The 14190-nt window shown below is 42.7% G+C and overlaps 1 protein-coding gene across 1 annotated transcript; it reads right to left on the reverse strand.

Moving 5' to 3' along the window:
- Positions 1–1375: 1375 nt before the first annotated feature.
- Positions 1376–9142, reverse strand: poglut3 (protein O-glucosyltransferase 3; the record flags this gene model as incomplete). Its single annotated transcript, XM_080848033.1, has 8 exons — positions 1376–1526; positions 1748–1852; positions 2277–2471; positions 2888–3084; positions 3488–3704; positions 4293–4576; positions 7857–8054; positions 8926–9142. 8 exons carry the CDS (start codon positions 9140–9142, stop codon positions 1383–1385), a joined length of 1557 nt encoding a protein of 518 aa, XP_080704159.1. The 3' UTR covers positions 1376–1382.
- Between the last annotated feature and the right edge of the window lie 5048 nt (positions 9143–14190).

The raw sequence follows: 14190 nt of genomic DNA on the forward strand, positions 1-14190 counted from the left end.
ATTGTAAACATAACATGTATTCAACACATTTGCTCAGCGCTAGGCCTTAGCACAGAGGGCACTCACCAAGTGCCGCCAACAGTTCATTAAATACTCAAAACGACTGTAATGACGGGTGGCTACTGTGCTCAATCATTCACATATGCAATTAAAACACTGTTACGGTGATGATGGGCACCACAATACCTAATCATATTAAACAGACCATTTGCAGGACAATAATAATAATAATAACTTGGTGACTGGACAGGCAATCTACTGCTTAATTTTGCACAATTTATGTAAACAGATCTTTTCAGTAAAAAAGTAACAAATTTAGCAATTATAATCTCATTTGCTACAATACAAACAACAATTACACACAAATTAGGACAAATTAAGGTCACCTTTAAGCAATACTATTATACATGTGCTTTTAAATGGGCTTGATAAGGCAATACGGAAACGTGGGTGGGTTTACCACTTATAAACTAGGGTGAAGTAGTCAAAGGCCTACCTAATGCACTCATACACACATAATCTGACAAGAAATATAAGGTTGGGTTCTTTGATAAATAATCTCTTTTTTCAGTCATTGATACGGTAGAGAGCAAAAAGTAAACCAGTTGACTATTGTCCCCTCTTTCAGTAACAACTTTATAATGACAACAGTATTCAACTCACTTCAGTAACATCAACACAAAAACATGACACATTCATGTAGTTTAAAAAAAAAAATGAATGCAGTTAGTATGTTTAAAGTGTTTTTGCCAGCTGCATGTGGAATGGTAAATGCCTCCCTGCTGTCATTCTCTGATGTTCCTAAAAGCTCTCTTCTGTTGAGTTCAACATATCTGTAGCCGACCTTCCTCAGGGGTTCTGTCATAAAGCAGGATTCCAGATCTCTAATTGGAAGACTAACCTGACTGAAGCCCAAGGTAGCGTGTTAGCGTAAGTCTAAACCTACACTGACTGAAGCCCAAAGTAGCACGTTAGCGTAAGTCTGTTTGACAGATTTCAGTGAAGTCATCGGGCTGACTCAGACACCCGTCATGACAGACCCCACTGCAGTCGTTTCTGTTGTCGCTAGTCTCCCCTTTTTTGTTCATCAGATTTCTTCTCTCCTGTTGCTTTATTCATCAGAACTCACCTCTCCTGAAGTACTGGTCATGGTTATGTGTCACTCCTGTTTTTTTTTTTTATCAGAACTCACCTTGTTTGTTGTTTTGTTCATAACAACATGTCCCTCCTGTTGTTTTCTTCTTAATAACATCTCTTCTGTTGTTTTCTTCTTAATAACATCTCTTCTGTTGGTTTGTTCTTAATAACATCTCTTCCGTTGTTTTGTTCTTCATAACATCTCTTCTGTTGTTTTGGTCATTATAACGCATGTCTGTTGTTCATCATAACTCATCTCTACTCGTGCTGGCCTTGCTGGCCTGAGGCCCTCGTTGGCAGGAGCAGAGGCTGCCGTGGTCTGACGGCTGAGGTACCAGCTCCATGTCTGGGTGAACTGTCGGTTGACCCAATTGCAGTGATGCGTAGGTCTGAGAAAGCAGAGAACACTTCCAGTGATAATCTTATTTAAATGTAAATAAGATACATTCAAGTAAATTAAAGGTAAAAATACTATTTTTCACTTCTGATAAAATATGCTCTGCTAAGACGTGTCGCTACAAACATGCTAGCAACTTGGTAATTAAAGTTCATTTATTACAGTATTTTGTGATACAGTGTGTAATCAAGGTTAGAGGACAAGACCATTTACCTGTAAGACCAAGTAGTAGTAGCAGTACAGTCTGTGTGGTTTGAGGAGCTCCCTGGCCATTTGCTGTCCTTCTTTGGCAATAGCTTCTGCTTCAGCATCATTGTCCTGTAAAAGAGATGCCAACACATTGAGATTGAGATGCTGATCACACAAGTAAACACACACACACACACACACACACACACACACACACACACACACAAACACACACACAAACACAATCACACAAACACCTTAGCCCACTTTATCTTCTCTACAAGGTCACACAACCACACACACATGCAAAAACACACACACACACAAACAAACAAACAAACAAACAAACAAACAAACAAACAAACAAACACACACACACACACACACACACACACACACACACACACACACACACACACACACACACACACACACACACACACACACACACACACACACACACACACACACACACACACACAAACACCTTAGCCCACTTTATCTTCTCTACAAGGTCACACAACCACACACACATGCAAAAAACACACTCGACCTTGGCCCACTGGATCTTCTGTATGAGGTCTGCGAGGTTCCTTTCCACAGTGATGTAGTGTTTTCCTGGCTTCAGGTGTGTGTAGAAGTGCTCGTAGTACGGAGACTTCTGCTTCAGGACCAGACTGTTGCCCAGCATCAGGTAGGGAAACCTGTACGCAGCCACCGTCCCATCCACATTCACCTGGTACTTATACTGGCACAGGCAGAGAGAAAGTCAAGGAGCACATTTGGTGAGTGTGGATGTAAACATTAACCACATAATTGCTGTGCATACACAGTGAAAAGGACAACAATATAAAGTCACTGAGGGCTGTCAATTATTTACATTTACATTTACATTTAGTCATTTAGCAGACGCTTTTATCCAAAGCGACTTACAAGGATGTATACACATTTTTTACATTTACACTGATGACACACTGCACATCAGGAGCAATTAGAGGTTCAATGTCTTGCTCAAGGATGCTTCGACAGGGAATCAAACCTACTGATTACTAAACGACTTCTCTACCTCCTGTACCACTGTCTATTTTAATCGAGTGATGCAGAAATATTTATTTATCTTGTGGAAGCAAAGGATAATTCAGATGACTTCCAGAACCTTCTCACCTTGAAGAAGTCGAAGAAGCCAACCAGCGGAGCTTTGCCGAGCTCCTTCTCCTGCTGCCGGAAGAAGAAGTACGCGGTGATCCCGGCATCCAGCAGCTGAGGGTTGTCTTTGGACAGAGTGACCATGTGGAGGCGCTCTTCCCGGCTGTCCCTGCCCCTGAAGAAGGCCTTGTCTGTCTTATTGGACCACACTGGACCTGGAAGACATGGGGCACAACTGTCCTCACAGAGTCTCACTGGTCTGAGCAGTAAAACAGCAGCCGTTACTGACTTCCCTATCAGACATGAATCTCTCTGTTATGAAAAAACATATCAGGGAAAAACGTCCTGAAACTTTGGTGGTGGACTATGCCATTTCATTGAAAGAGATCCACAAGAGAACCATTGGTCATGGGAATTCTGTGTTTGAAACAACACCACTATTTTCACTTCCATCTTCATGAGGTCAGATTCCCTCTTAACTAAATGTATAGTATTACAGATGCCATTTATCCAGGATTCACACAGTGACTGCTCTCCAGCAGGGACTGTTTCTACTTGTGAAATACTATGAAACTATAACCCCTCCTCAGGAATGCAGACGTGGTTGGCATCACCAACCTGAGTGCCCTTGGATGGAGAGCAGGTCGTTGGTCACCCCTCTCATGGTCTCGAGTGTGGAGTGTGTGATGTCGTAGGTGGGCAGGATGATGTCACGCGTGTCGGCGGAGCCACACCATGAGATGACGGGCACGGGTCCTGGCGACTCGCCCGCGTTCCTCTTCTCCATTGGCCAATCACCAACATTCATGTAAAACTCCACATCTGGCAAAGGCACCTACCACAAACCCAGACCTGAGGTCAGTCAAGCAATTATGATGCCTAACAAGAGCATGACACTGACATACCAATACACGGTTAGACTGTATGGAGCTAAAGTACTACAAAAGTATGATCTCCTTGCATTTGACCTCTTACTGCTTCTTCAGGTAAAGGTGATGTCGGTGGCTTTTGATGTTAAAAATGCTTAAATGCTTTGAGACCTACAATAACGACATGGCGCAATAGTTGGCACATTGTTCCTGTGTCTTCTGTGCATGTTAGTACACTTCACTTGCAGTGTGTTTTATACATTTGTTTACTGGTTTAGAGGGCCTGGACATGCAACCTAAATGTGTAGAGTTCAGGAACATTAGGAAACATTATTTATCATGCCCTTGGAGTTACATCATGATAAGTTGGGAAATCCCTCCCCCTTCTCACCATGGCCCAGAAGGGGAGAAGGACTGGACTCCCCCACCAGAATGGTTGGGTCTGGGTTCCCCCACCAATTTAGCCCCATGGGCTATCTTATTAAAGGTGCACCTCATTTTTTTGACAACAAAAAAAACTTTCTTCACCCCTGAGACATGCTATCCCCACTCACCTTCCGCATGAGAGACTGCAGCATCTCGTCGGAGAACATCTTGAAGTCTGTGTACCTGCCCTGCGTTCGGCGGTACAGCTGGTTGTTGAGGATGGTGTAGTGGATCAGGCCGCCCCTCTTGGCAAACCGCTGGGGCACTTCCTCTCTGAGCCGCGCCAGGTCGATGGAGGGGAACGAGGCGAAGTCGTCCTCAACCTGAGGGTCGCCGGCCGGGCAGTCCAATGCTGCCTGCCACTCACCAGCATCCTCCACAGGGCAGTCACAGTACTCGTGATACACAGGGCCTATACCAGATGAGTGGGTGGACACACACACACACACACACACACACACACACACACACACGCACACGCACACGCACACGCACACGCACACCAACACGCACACCAACACGCACACCAACACGCACACCAACACGCACACGCACACACACACACACACACACACTTATTCATTTGGTAGACGCTTGTATGTCTGCGCGTGTGTGTGTGGCATTACTCAGCGTTACTCTATTCCACCAGCTGACATGAACAGTTTTAGCAATAGTCCAAGTCAACATGTCATAAGCATAACTAGAAAATCGTAAACATTAAACGACAACAATCGCCGGTGGGGAGAGGCCATTTTTCCATTGACTGGAATCCTGCTTTATTTATTGTAGGTGTCAAAAAATAAAGAAAATGGCGGCGATTGTTGTTGTTATCGATTTTCTATCAGTTCTCACCACACAACGACGTCTCATCTTTGCTCCTTGAATGTCGATATGTAATGGTATGGAGTTATTGAAACTTACTACGTGTAAAAAAGATTTGAAATTGAATGTTTATTTTTAAGCCTCGAAAGTTGCACTGGGTGCCTTTAACGCATGGCATTAAATGGGAGATTAGATTTATTGTTAACAAAATGCTATATGATGTTAACATGACTGACTGGGGAGTTAACATAATGTATCACTACTGATGGTTTATATGTGAAAGTTATTACTTGACCAAGGCCTGACCAACATCCTAAAATACCTCAGAACTTTCTCCAGATGTTTCAGTGATGCAAAGATGATGTTGTGTTGTGTGTCTCAAACACACCTCTTGTGTAGCTTTGCACTCTGACTGCCTTTATCTCAAGATCTTCAGTCTGTCCTAGGGCCACAAACCACAACACGACTTCCTGTCTCTCTCTTTGTAACAGAAAAAAGGTCTGCTTCTACCATAGCAACACACGTTAAGGCCAGCTGAACAAACTGGTACATTATGCACATATTCGTACATTACTACGTATAACATGGACGCAGTTGGGCGGGTTACTTGTGAAAGAATTAGGGTTTGTGAATAAAATGCAGGGCTTTGTAAAAACAAACACATGCCAACAGGACGTTAAAAAAAAACAATGCAAATAAATGACGAATGACTGATTTTAACCACAATTTTTTCATGGTGCCAACCTGCCTATTTAATCATGCATACTGCCACTTCCTGTAACAGCTAAGATAACTGTTTTAGAACTGTTCCTCTCTCACACATCCAACTGTGACTTTTTTTTTCTATATGGTTCTATATTTAAAATTTGTAGAGGATGTGCAAGTCTCCAAAAAGGTCATTTGATAAAAGCACAGACAGATCAGTTTGACACAGCAATGAAGAGGAAGTTAAACACCAACCAACCAACCCCCCCACCCCACCTCCCCCCCCCCTCCCAACAAGAAGTTTAAAGAAAAAAATAAACTTAAGCAGGATTAATATGATATGTACAACTGTATCTCAATCAATATGTCATCCAATTACTCTATCCTCTCCAACAACAGCTATTGTCCAATTGGTTCCTCCACTGACGTACAGCCCTGGAGTGATCTGGTTTTGAATGAACTGAAGAAAAACTAAATGAGCACATAATTGGCTATGTGGGCTTTAGTGGGGCCATAAGGGCCATACCCCCTGGGGCAACATGTAGTTAGAGGAATTCAAGCTCAGCGTGATGATGCATGTTGTTCAGTCTATGAGTGTCTTGAGCCGTCTGGACCTCCAACAGACACCTGTAAGCCACTGGATGAAAACCAGTTCCGAAGTTAACAATGATGGCTGAGGGAATTCACACTGGGCACTACTAATAAGGAAAAGACTCGCAAAAGAAGGAGAGAAAATGAATATTTCACCAAGACCCTGCATCAACTGGACTTGTTCGGTTTTACTTCCCTCATTTCACGCTCATATTTAGCCTTTGCAAAGGGTTTGAAATGAGTATATTTCTGAGGGTTGGCGTGCAGACTTTATGTCTGGTGTTATTCAAAGCTGCTGTTACAGCAGAGGGGTGTTAATGTTCCCAAAATAAGCTCTTAACAGGAAAGCTGCATACAAAATGTGTTGATATCTGTTAAAGCAATTCCAGGACTTTGTTACGGCAACAGTCTGCATCAGATGCAGCTCAGCTCCTGAATAAATAATACCAGGCAGGAAGAGGGCATGAGGTAGATTACTTTGGGGGGGGATAATGACGTCTGGCATTGCCATTCCTTCAAGCGTGGCAATCACAGTCCATACCTTTTTCATCTGTGGCTCCTACCAAATGCTATCAGAGCAAAGAAGTCACTCTCTATCTTTTCATAAAGATTCTTCTCTTCCAAGATAACCGTCTCTCTTAACACCCTCCTCCCTTGCACCACCTCACCCCTGCCCCATACCAAGCACTTCTGCTTGTCATGTTTGCACTCATCACTTCAGAACTAGTTTGGTGTTGCTTACACTCATCAGATCTTCTAAATTACTGTAGCCGCATTGTTGTTCCTCACTTGTAAGTGACTTTGGATAAAAAATGTCTGTGAAACCAGCTAAATGTAAAACGAATGCAACAAGGGATGGGGGAGCTGGCAAATGTAATTATGTGGTAATACTTTCAATGGAATGCCACCAAAAACACCCTGTAGCAACTGGCAATAATGCATATTCCATTTAAATAGGGTCGTTTTGAGACCTCACCACATTGTGCAGAGTTCACATTTTTATTTGGATTGCACTGGGCTTATAAATGAGATTTTATGACCGAGTCAAAACTTCACCAACTTTTCAGACACCTTCGCCAACGGTAACCTGCACGTCCACCTGAGCCCAGGGACAGAGCAAGTCTGGAGCTGCTAGCTGGGTGACCGCTAACCTTACACAAGTATATCATAACTGTAACTGTAGATCTTTCAGTCTCAAAATGAAAAAAAACAGTCTGGTCTCTCTCTTCATTCCTGCCACCAGAAATTCTACATCTACCAACACTGGAGTAACATTTTTTTTTTTTTACATCTACCAATGTGAAACACTGGAGTAACAGTGTTCTCAGAGTCAAACAAAGACACAAACATCACTGGATGACAGTGAGTGCATAACATGCGATTCTGCATAAACATCACTGGATAACAGTGAGTGCAAAACATGCGATTCTGCATTGACTCCATTGGCTGAGTGTGAATGCAAAATGTGCTCTGGGGACGAAAAGGATATCTCCAAGGCGTTAAAACAGGTGTTAAACCTGCACAAGGTAAAACCACAGTCTCGGCTGTTTAGCTTTAAAAAAGGGATACCATACCTGCGAGGATGTATGGTGACTTTGCCACTGGTTCACTGTTGTGCAGGACCTGCACTACGAGGTCTGAGCTGGACGTGGTGTACAGACGGTACCTCACCAGGAAGGACCCGTCTCCTCGGTCCAGGGGTGGAGGGACGTGGATACGAGTATGCTCCTTCCGTGACGCAGATGCAATCTGCACCTTAAACACATCTTGACCTGAAATTAAAAAAAAAAACATTACATTTATTTTGAACATTTTGCACACGCTTTTATCCATAGCGACTTTAAGTATATAATATATATATCAGATGTATAAAAAACAACCATACTTTGAGTATATAATCTATACATCAAACGTATATAAAACAACCATAAATTGAATGCTGCTGTAATTACACAGCTGGAGGCCCTACATGTGGATGATAATCAAACTTTAAATCTTACAATGATAGCGCCTGAATAACTGATTAGTTCTGTTGTCTTGCTAGTTGGATGTAAACAGTGTAGTTTTGTAAAGGATAAATTACTGCAGACACTTGATCAGGAAGTGAATATTTAATGATGTCAACATAATTCAATAGTCCATAGAGACAGTTACAGTTTGAATTTGCACTGACTGTAAATGTAAATAATGATAATTTAATGTAAATAAGGTTTTCTTTATTTCCACGAAAAACTACATTTTGGACATTTAAATGGCTTAAATTTGTTCTTCCATTAATGAAGTATGCTCTTTTGCATCAGACTGATGACACAGCCCTCATCATTTATTCATATGCAAAGATAACTCTCCTGTTGCAATCAGTGCTAACCTTGCAACCAAGGTCTACATGCAGATGCTTTACGTTGGATTTCACATAAAAACTGCTCCTCGTTCATGAAAACTTATCGGCAAACTCAATGGAGATCTTGATAAGTTAGCTTACTGCATAAAAACAGTGGCCTCTACTCAAACTCACTTAGATTTAGTCTAAAACCACATTTAGCACGCAACGTTGGACCACAGCCTGCGGTTGTTTTTTTTCTGGAAAATGTTATTTCAGGAATGCTGTACACTCCTGTGCACAGTAAGTGAGGACGCGCCTACCTGGAGATGTGGTGAAGTTTTGCCCAGTTGAGTCTACTGCCTGGATGTAGAAGTATCGCACTGGAACTACTACTCTTGGGTCCAGTCCAGCACCCCACACAATGCTTTTCTCAGGACTAACTTCATTCTTCTGGCAAAAGGCGAAGTTTGACAGGCCGAAGATGGTCGCAATGCAAACAACTGTTGCACTCCTCAACCGAAACAAAATAGAAATCATTTTAAGTATCGTGTGTTTGATCGGTCCTCTGGTCTTAACTGTAAGGCTACATATAGGCTCGTACGGTCAGACGTAATTGTACCAACACATTTTTTCGTAGCCACTTGGAGAGAAAGGGAAGGGTCTGCAATCTTGTAACATTTGGCCGCGTTTGATTGGGTGTTCAACGAATGCAACAAATACAGTACTTCCCCGGTCTGTAGACAACACTTGGTTCATGTTTCTAAACTCTTCCGTGGCTCTAGTGACTATTTGAACATTTCTAATATGTTATGTATTGTGAGGGATGATCAAATGCCTTTATTTTTTATTCGCACACCTTTCGTTTGCACCAACCAATTCATTCCGATGTAGTCCAGTGAAACGGAAAGTGTTCCGGGTGGAAACTGGTTTGCCGTAAATATTACTCCGTAATACCTCCAGACATGCCCCCAGACTAAGGAATTACTCACGTTGTGGCAATATGATAGAGTTTTGTAGAATTCTGGAAATAAACTATTCCCCTCCCCATCACACACAGTCAGCACACAACACTCATCAGTAATTATCACTAATTACCAAAGTGTTTGTCGCATTTATCTATTTAGTGCTGCTGTTAAAGACTCTGTTATAGCATATTCCAGTGTCTGACGTCACCTTTGTTTTATGTCACCTTTTTTATTTATTCGTTTGTACATTCATTCATACATTTAATGACATGAACAATAATACATATGAAATGCCGAAAACAGGGTTCAAATGTCTTACCTATGATTATCTCACAGACATCACATCAAATATCTATAATAGCAAAATCAAGAGAAAAATTGAATAACAGGGAAGACAACATGATAATAATAATAATAATTTTAAAAATACATTCATTTCATACATAGTAAGTCAAAGCATCATTTACATTAAATATTAATAACATGATAGACAGCATTACATAATTAGGTATACAAACATATATACATACATACATACATACATACTTTATTGGTCTCGAGGGAAATGTAGGCCTCCCTTATGCAGTTTACTAATGTTGCGTATTCTAATGTTACACAAAAGGAACATTTATTAGGCTGAGTACCAGTTTCAACACAGTAGGCTATATATACTTTTTTGGTATTCAGTTAAAGAATCAAAGTGTTCACTACAGAGAAGACTCCAGGTCATTACCCTGACCATACAGGTAATATTCACCCTCTGAGATTGAGTCAGAGTCACTGTCCTCTGAGTCTATATAAGTGAGATAGTAGTTGCTTGAGGGAAACGATTTGTCTAGACACACTTGACTAGTTGAAAGTAAGGAACCACGGAATGAAGTAATGCTACCACCACGCCACATGTGGCTATTGGCTTGAAAGCTCTTAACCGGTTCACAGGACACAGTCTGGTCCAAAGTACAGGACAGTGTTTTGGGTTGGTGTGAAACAGCACTGTCAAAGTCCTCACAGGCCCTCAGATCCGCGAGTGTCGCGGTCCTGCTTTCTGTGGATATTCGTCTACGGCCTACAGCTCTGTTTGAGGAGACGTTGGTCACAGAGAAAGAGCGTCCACGTCTTAAACTGAAGCTTCCATAAGAGTCCTTATTCGTTCGGTTGTGAATTTCCTGACGTACATTAGAGGAAGATTTATGATGACATTTTAGTCCCCTGTCAAAGTTAGTGAAGAAGTTCGGGGGACTGCACTGATCATGTGAAGGGTAGATGTCCTCGTCGGTGTCTTCAGAACTCCAGTCCAAACTGATCTGGCTACCTGTTGAATTTAAAAAGAGATCCCTTGGCTTTGTGTAGGTTTGTTTCTTGCAAAAGAAAGTGTGCTTCTCCACAAAAATGTGCGTCTGTGTCCTGTGATTGACTTTAGGGTTTTCCAGGTTGTTGTTTTTCTCCTTAACCGTGCTGTATAAAGTAGTATGATGACATTCTTTGAATGTGTCTGTGAGGACTCCCTCTGACCTTCCATCATGTTCTTGAAAATTCAGATTGTTAGTATGATAGTTCATATCTGGAGGATAATTCCTCTTCTTTTTGATTGGAATTGGGTCTGCATTGATATTGACATTTAGTGAATTAAATTTGTTTAGTGAATTTTTACTTAAATTGTCATGGGAGCTGAATGTAGTGCCTTGTTGGAAGTCTCTTTGGAAGTCTCCTTCGTCTTGAGTGGCTTGCTGTGAATGTCTAAGGCGGTTGGATGCGAAGTCACTCATCTTTGACTGGTGGCGATGTTCATCTACGGCCAAACCATGCTGTGGCAGAGTTAAGGTGCTTACAGTGAATGACCTTTGTTTACGTGGAGTATAAGAATGCGGTGATGAATTTAAGTCGTACGTAGAATAACTTCTCCCTCTTTTTTGGTTGTAGGGAAGCTGAAGCCCATTTGAGTCGTGATCGTCCCTTCCTGGTTTAGCTCCTTGGGCGTGCTGCATCGCCAGGATATTAATTCGGTCCGAGGAGGACATAAATCTAGTGTCACGAGGAGCAGAAGAGGAATGGAGGCACTGAGAGGAATCTGCACTCGCTGCCCTTAGAGGCAACCTCTCACATGACTTGGCCTTCTCCAGAGGAGTGCCAGCGAGATAATGCCCGGCCTTGAGAGGGGCCAGAGAGCCAGGTGACTCTAGATAAGTGTTGCGTCTAGGCACAGCATCCAGGTGGCTTCTACCAGGACCCTGGATCCTCGGCGAGGAAGAGCGCGCCTGCTCTGCAGAGGAGAGGCTGTGAGGGAGGTCAGACCTGCCGGCTGGGATGCTCTTGGTGTGGTGAGCCGAGGATGCCGGTGCAGATCCCACCTGTTCGGTGTCTGCAGTCGAAGCGTTAACGCCTGTTGTCGGTGACTTCACACTTCCTGTTGTTGGTGACTTCACACTTCCTGTTCTTGTCTCTTCAGTCTCTGAGGATGGAGAGGCTGAGGACGTGATATGCTTATTTGAAGCTTTAAAATTGCTCCTCTTTGCTTTTAATACGTTGTTGATATTGTTTTGTTCCAGACTGTTGGCAGAGGAGAACATGGAAACAACTGCCACGGGGGGCTCACTATTGTCTTGTCTGGTAGACACGGAAGTCTGGGTGTTTAAATTATCATCACAGAGTATTTCTGAAACACTGTGGTCTGGCTGTCCACATGCAGGAGACAGACCAGGTATACTAGGCTCTTGGTTCTCATTGGAAAGGCAGTGAATGAGGTTTTGTGTTTCTGTAGCTCCGGAAATAGGTTGGTTTACGTTCTTTTTAACTTCCCTCTCAGAGGTCAAGGGCTCACAGCACGAGGAGGTGTTATCTGGAGTTATGGGCAGACTGGCCTCCTGTAAGTCTTTTTCTTCATCAGCTGTACTTGGAAGTGGGCCATCTTCTGTGGGGTCACATGACTCTTCAGTGATGTCACTTCCTCTGGGTTCAGGTACCTCACACCTCCCTCTCGTAAACTGCTCTGCTGGGTCAGCCACCCATGCGGATCTGTCTGTGTTTCTGAGCTCTGTGTTGATAAATGCAAACGCCTTGCACTGCAGTTGTTCTGTTCCTGTTTCAGGTCCCACAATGTTCTGCTGCTCTGCCTCCAAGCCCTCAGGTCTGTTCACTGTACCATTCGGGATACTGATTCCCACTTTGTTTCTGTCCTGCTCTGGAGAGGGCCAGGGGCTTGTCCCCTCAGACAGTGATGCTGGCTCCTGCCCCTGCCTTGTTGGAGTGAGAAGATCCGCTGGCCTTGAGACTGAAATGTCTGGACTCTGCCTGTCATGTTTCTCTCTGTGTGTCTCATCTGCAGGGAGAAAGAATAGACAATTAAAGATAATTCTAAAGACAAAATCTAGTTACAGGTGTGTTTTGTTCACCAGCATTCTAACAATAATTCAACTAAAAATAAAAACAATAACTATTCTACTGCTCATAGAGAATGTTCCTTAGATTTACTAACTTAACACACTCGGACCAGGAAGCATTAACATGTTTATTGCCAAAACCTGTGCATGACTCTGCTTTCAGATGAGTTCCTTGGAAAGATGATTCTGTTTGTTTATCTCTTTCTGTTATCTCTCCTTGTTTCCTTATGGGTGGTGGCTCTTCACTGGAAATGCCATGGCGGTTAACCTAGGAATTCAAAACAGATAAATGACAATGTCCTTGACATGCTATCTCCCTACAATTAGACTAACCACTTTACTAACCACAGTTTAGATCCTTTACCAGACTGGTTTTATGCTGTGTCATAGCAAATGAATGTCTCTATTTTTAGCACTAAATATTTACAAAAGACATGTAAGTAATGTTTTAATTTTTTTAAGGCGTTATTGTCACAACAATCAAGGCAGGAACCTGGCTTTGAGAACAATATCTTTATGTGTTCCTCCAATAAAACAACATGTCCTATGTCAGGTGTGGCATACTGACAAGGACATTTGAAATCCAGGGAGGCTGATGTGCTAAATCTCTTTAAGAGGCGCGTGTCTTAGTCAAGGTGAACCATTACAGGAAAGCACCACCTTGATTTCTAAGTATAGAGTGCTGCTTCAGAAAACTGCCTTTACCATTTCTAATACTCTTAGTCAAGGTGAACACAGCACAGTGTAATTGTGTATTTGATGATTGGAATATCAGACAAAGGTGTTTTTATTGGCTGCCGTGAATAAAGTACAAAGTGCAAAGTGCATATGAATTATACAGCACGGGAATGTTTTTGTTTATTTTATGATTAACAAAACGTGACGTGACGTACGTAACGTTGGTGCTGGGCTATGATCGACTGAATGCTGGTCTGTACCTGTGGAGAACTGCTGCTGCAACTGCTGCTTGTGTCTTTGCTGCTGCTGCTGTTGCTGCATGCATGTCTGTTGCTGCTGCTGCCCATGTCTCTGCTGATGTTCAGGTCTCTGCTGCTGCTTTTGCGGTGCAGAAATGGAATGCTGAGCAGTGAGGAGAGACGAGAGAGTAGGCTTGGATGCTTCCCGATTCCTCCTGACGAATCTCCAGCTCTGCCAGCTTGGCTTTCTGGAACAGAGAGCACATTAACATTGTCAATAACACCAAGACCGGGCATGGTCCCCTCGGACAAAAGACATTACTTTT

Source organism: Sprattus sprattus (genome assembly GCF_963457725.1).
Source record: "Sprattus sprattus genome assembly, chromosome: 11".
NCBI classification, from domain to species: domain Eukaryota; kingdom Metazoa; phylum Chordata; class Actinopteri; order Clupeiformes; family Clupeidae; genus Sprattus; species Sprattus sprattus.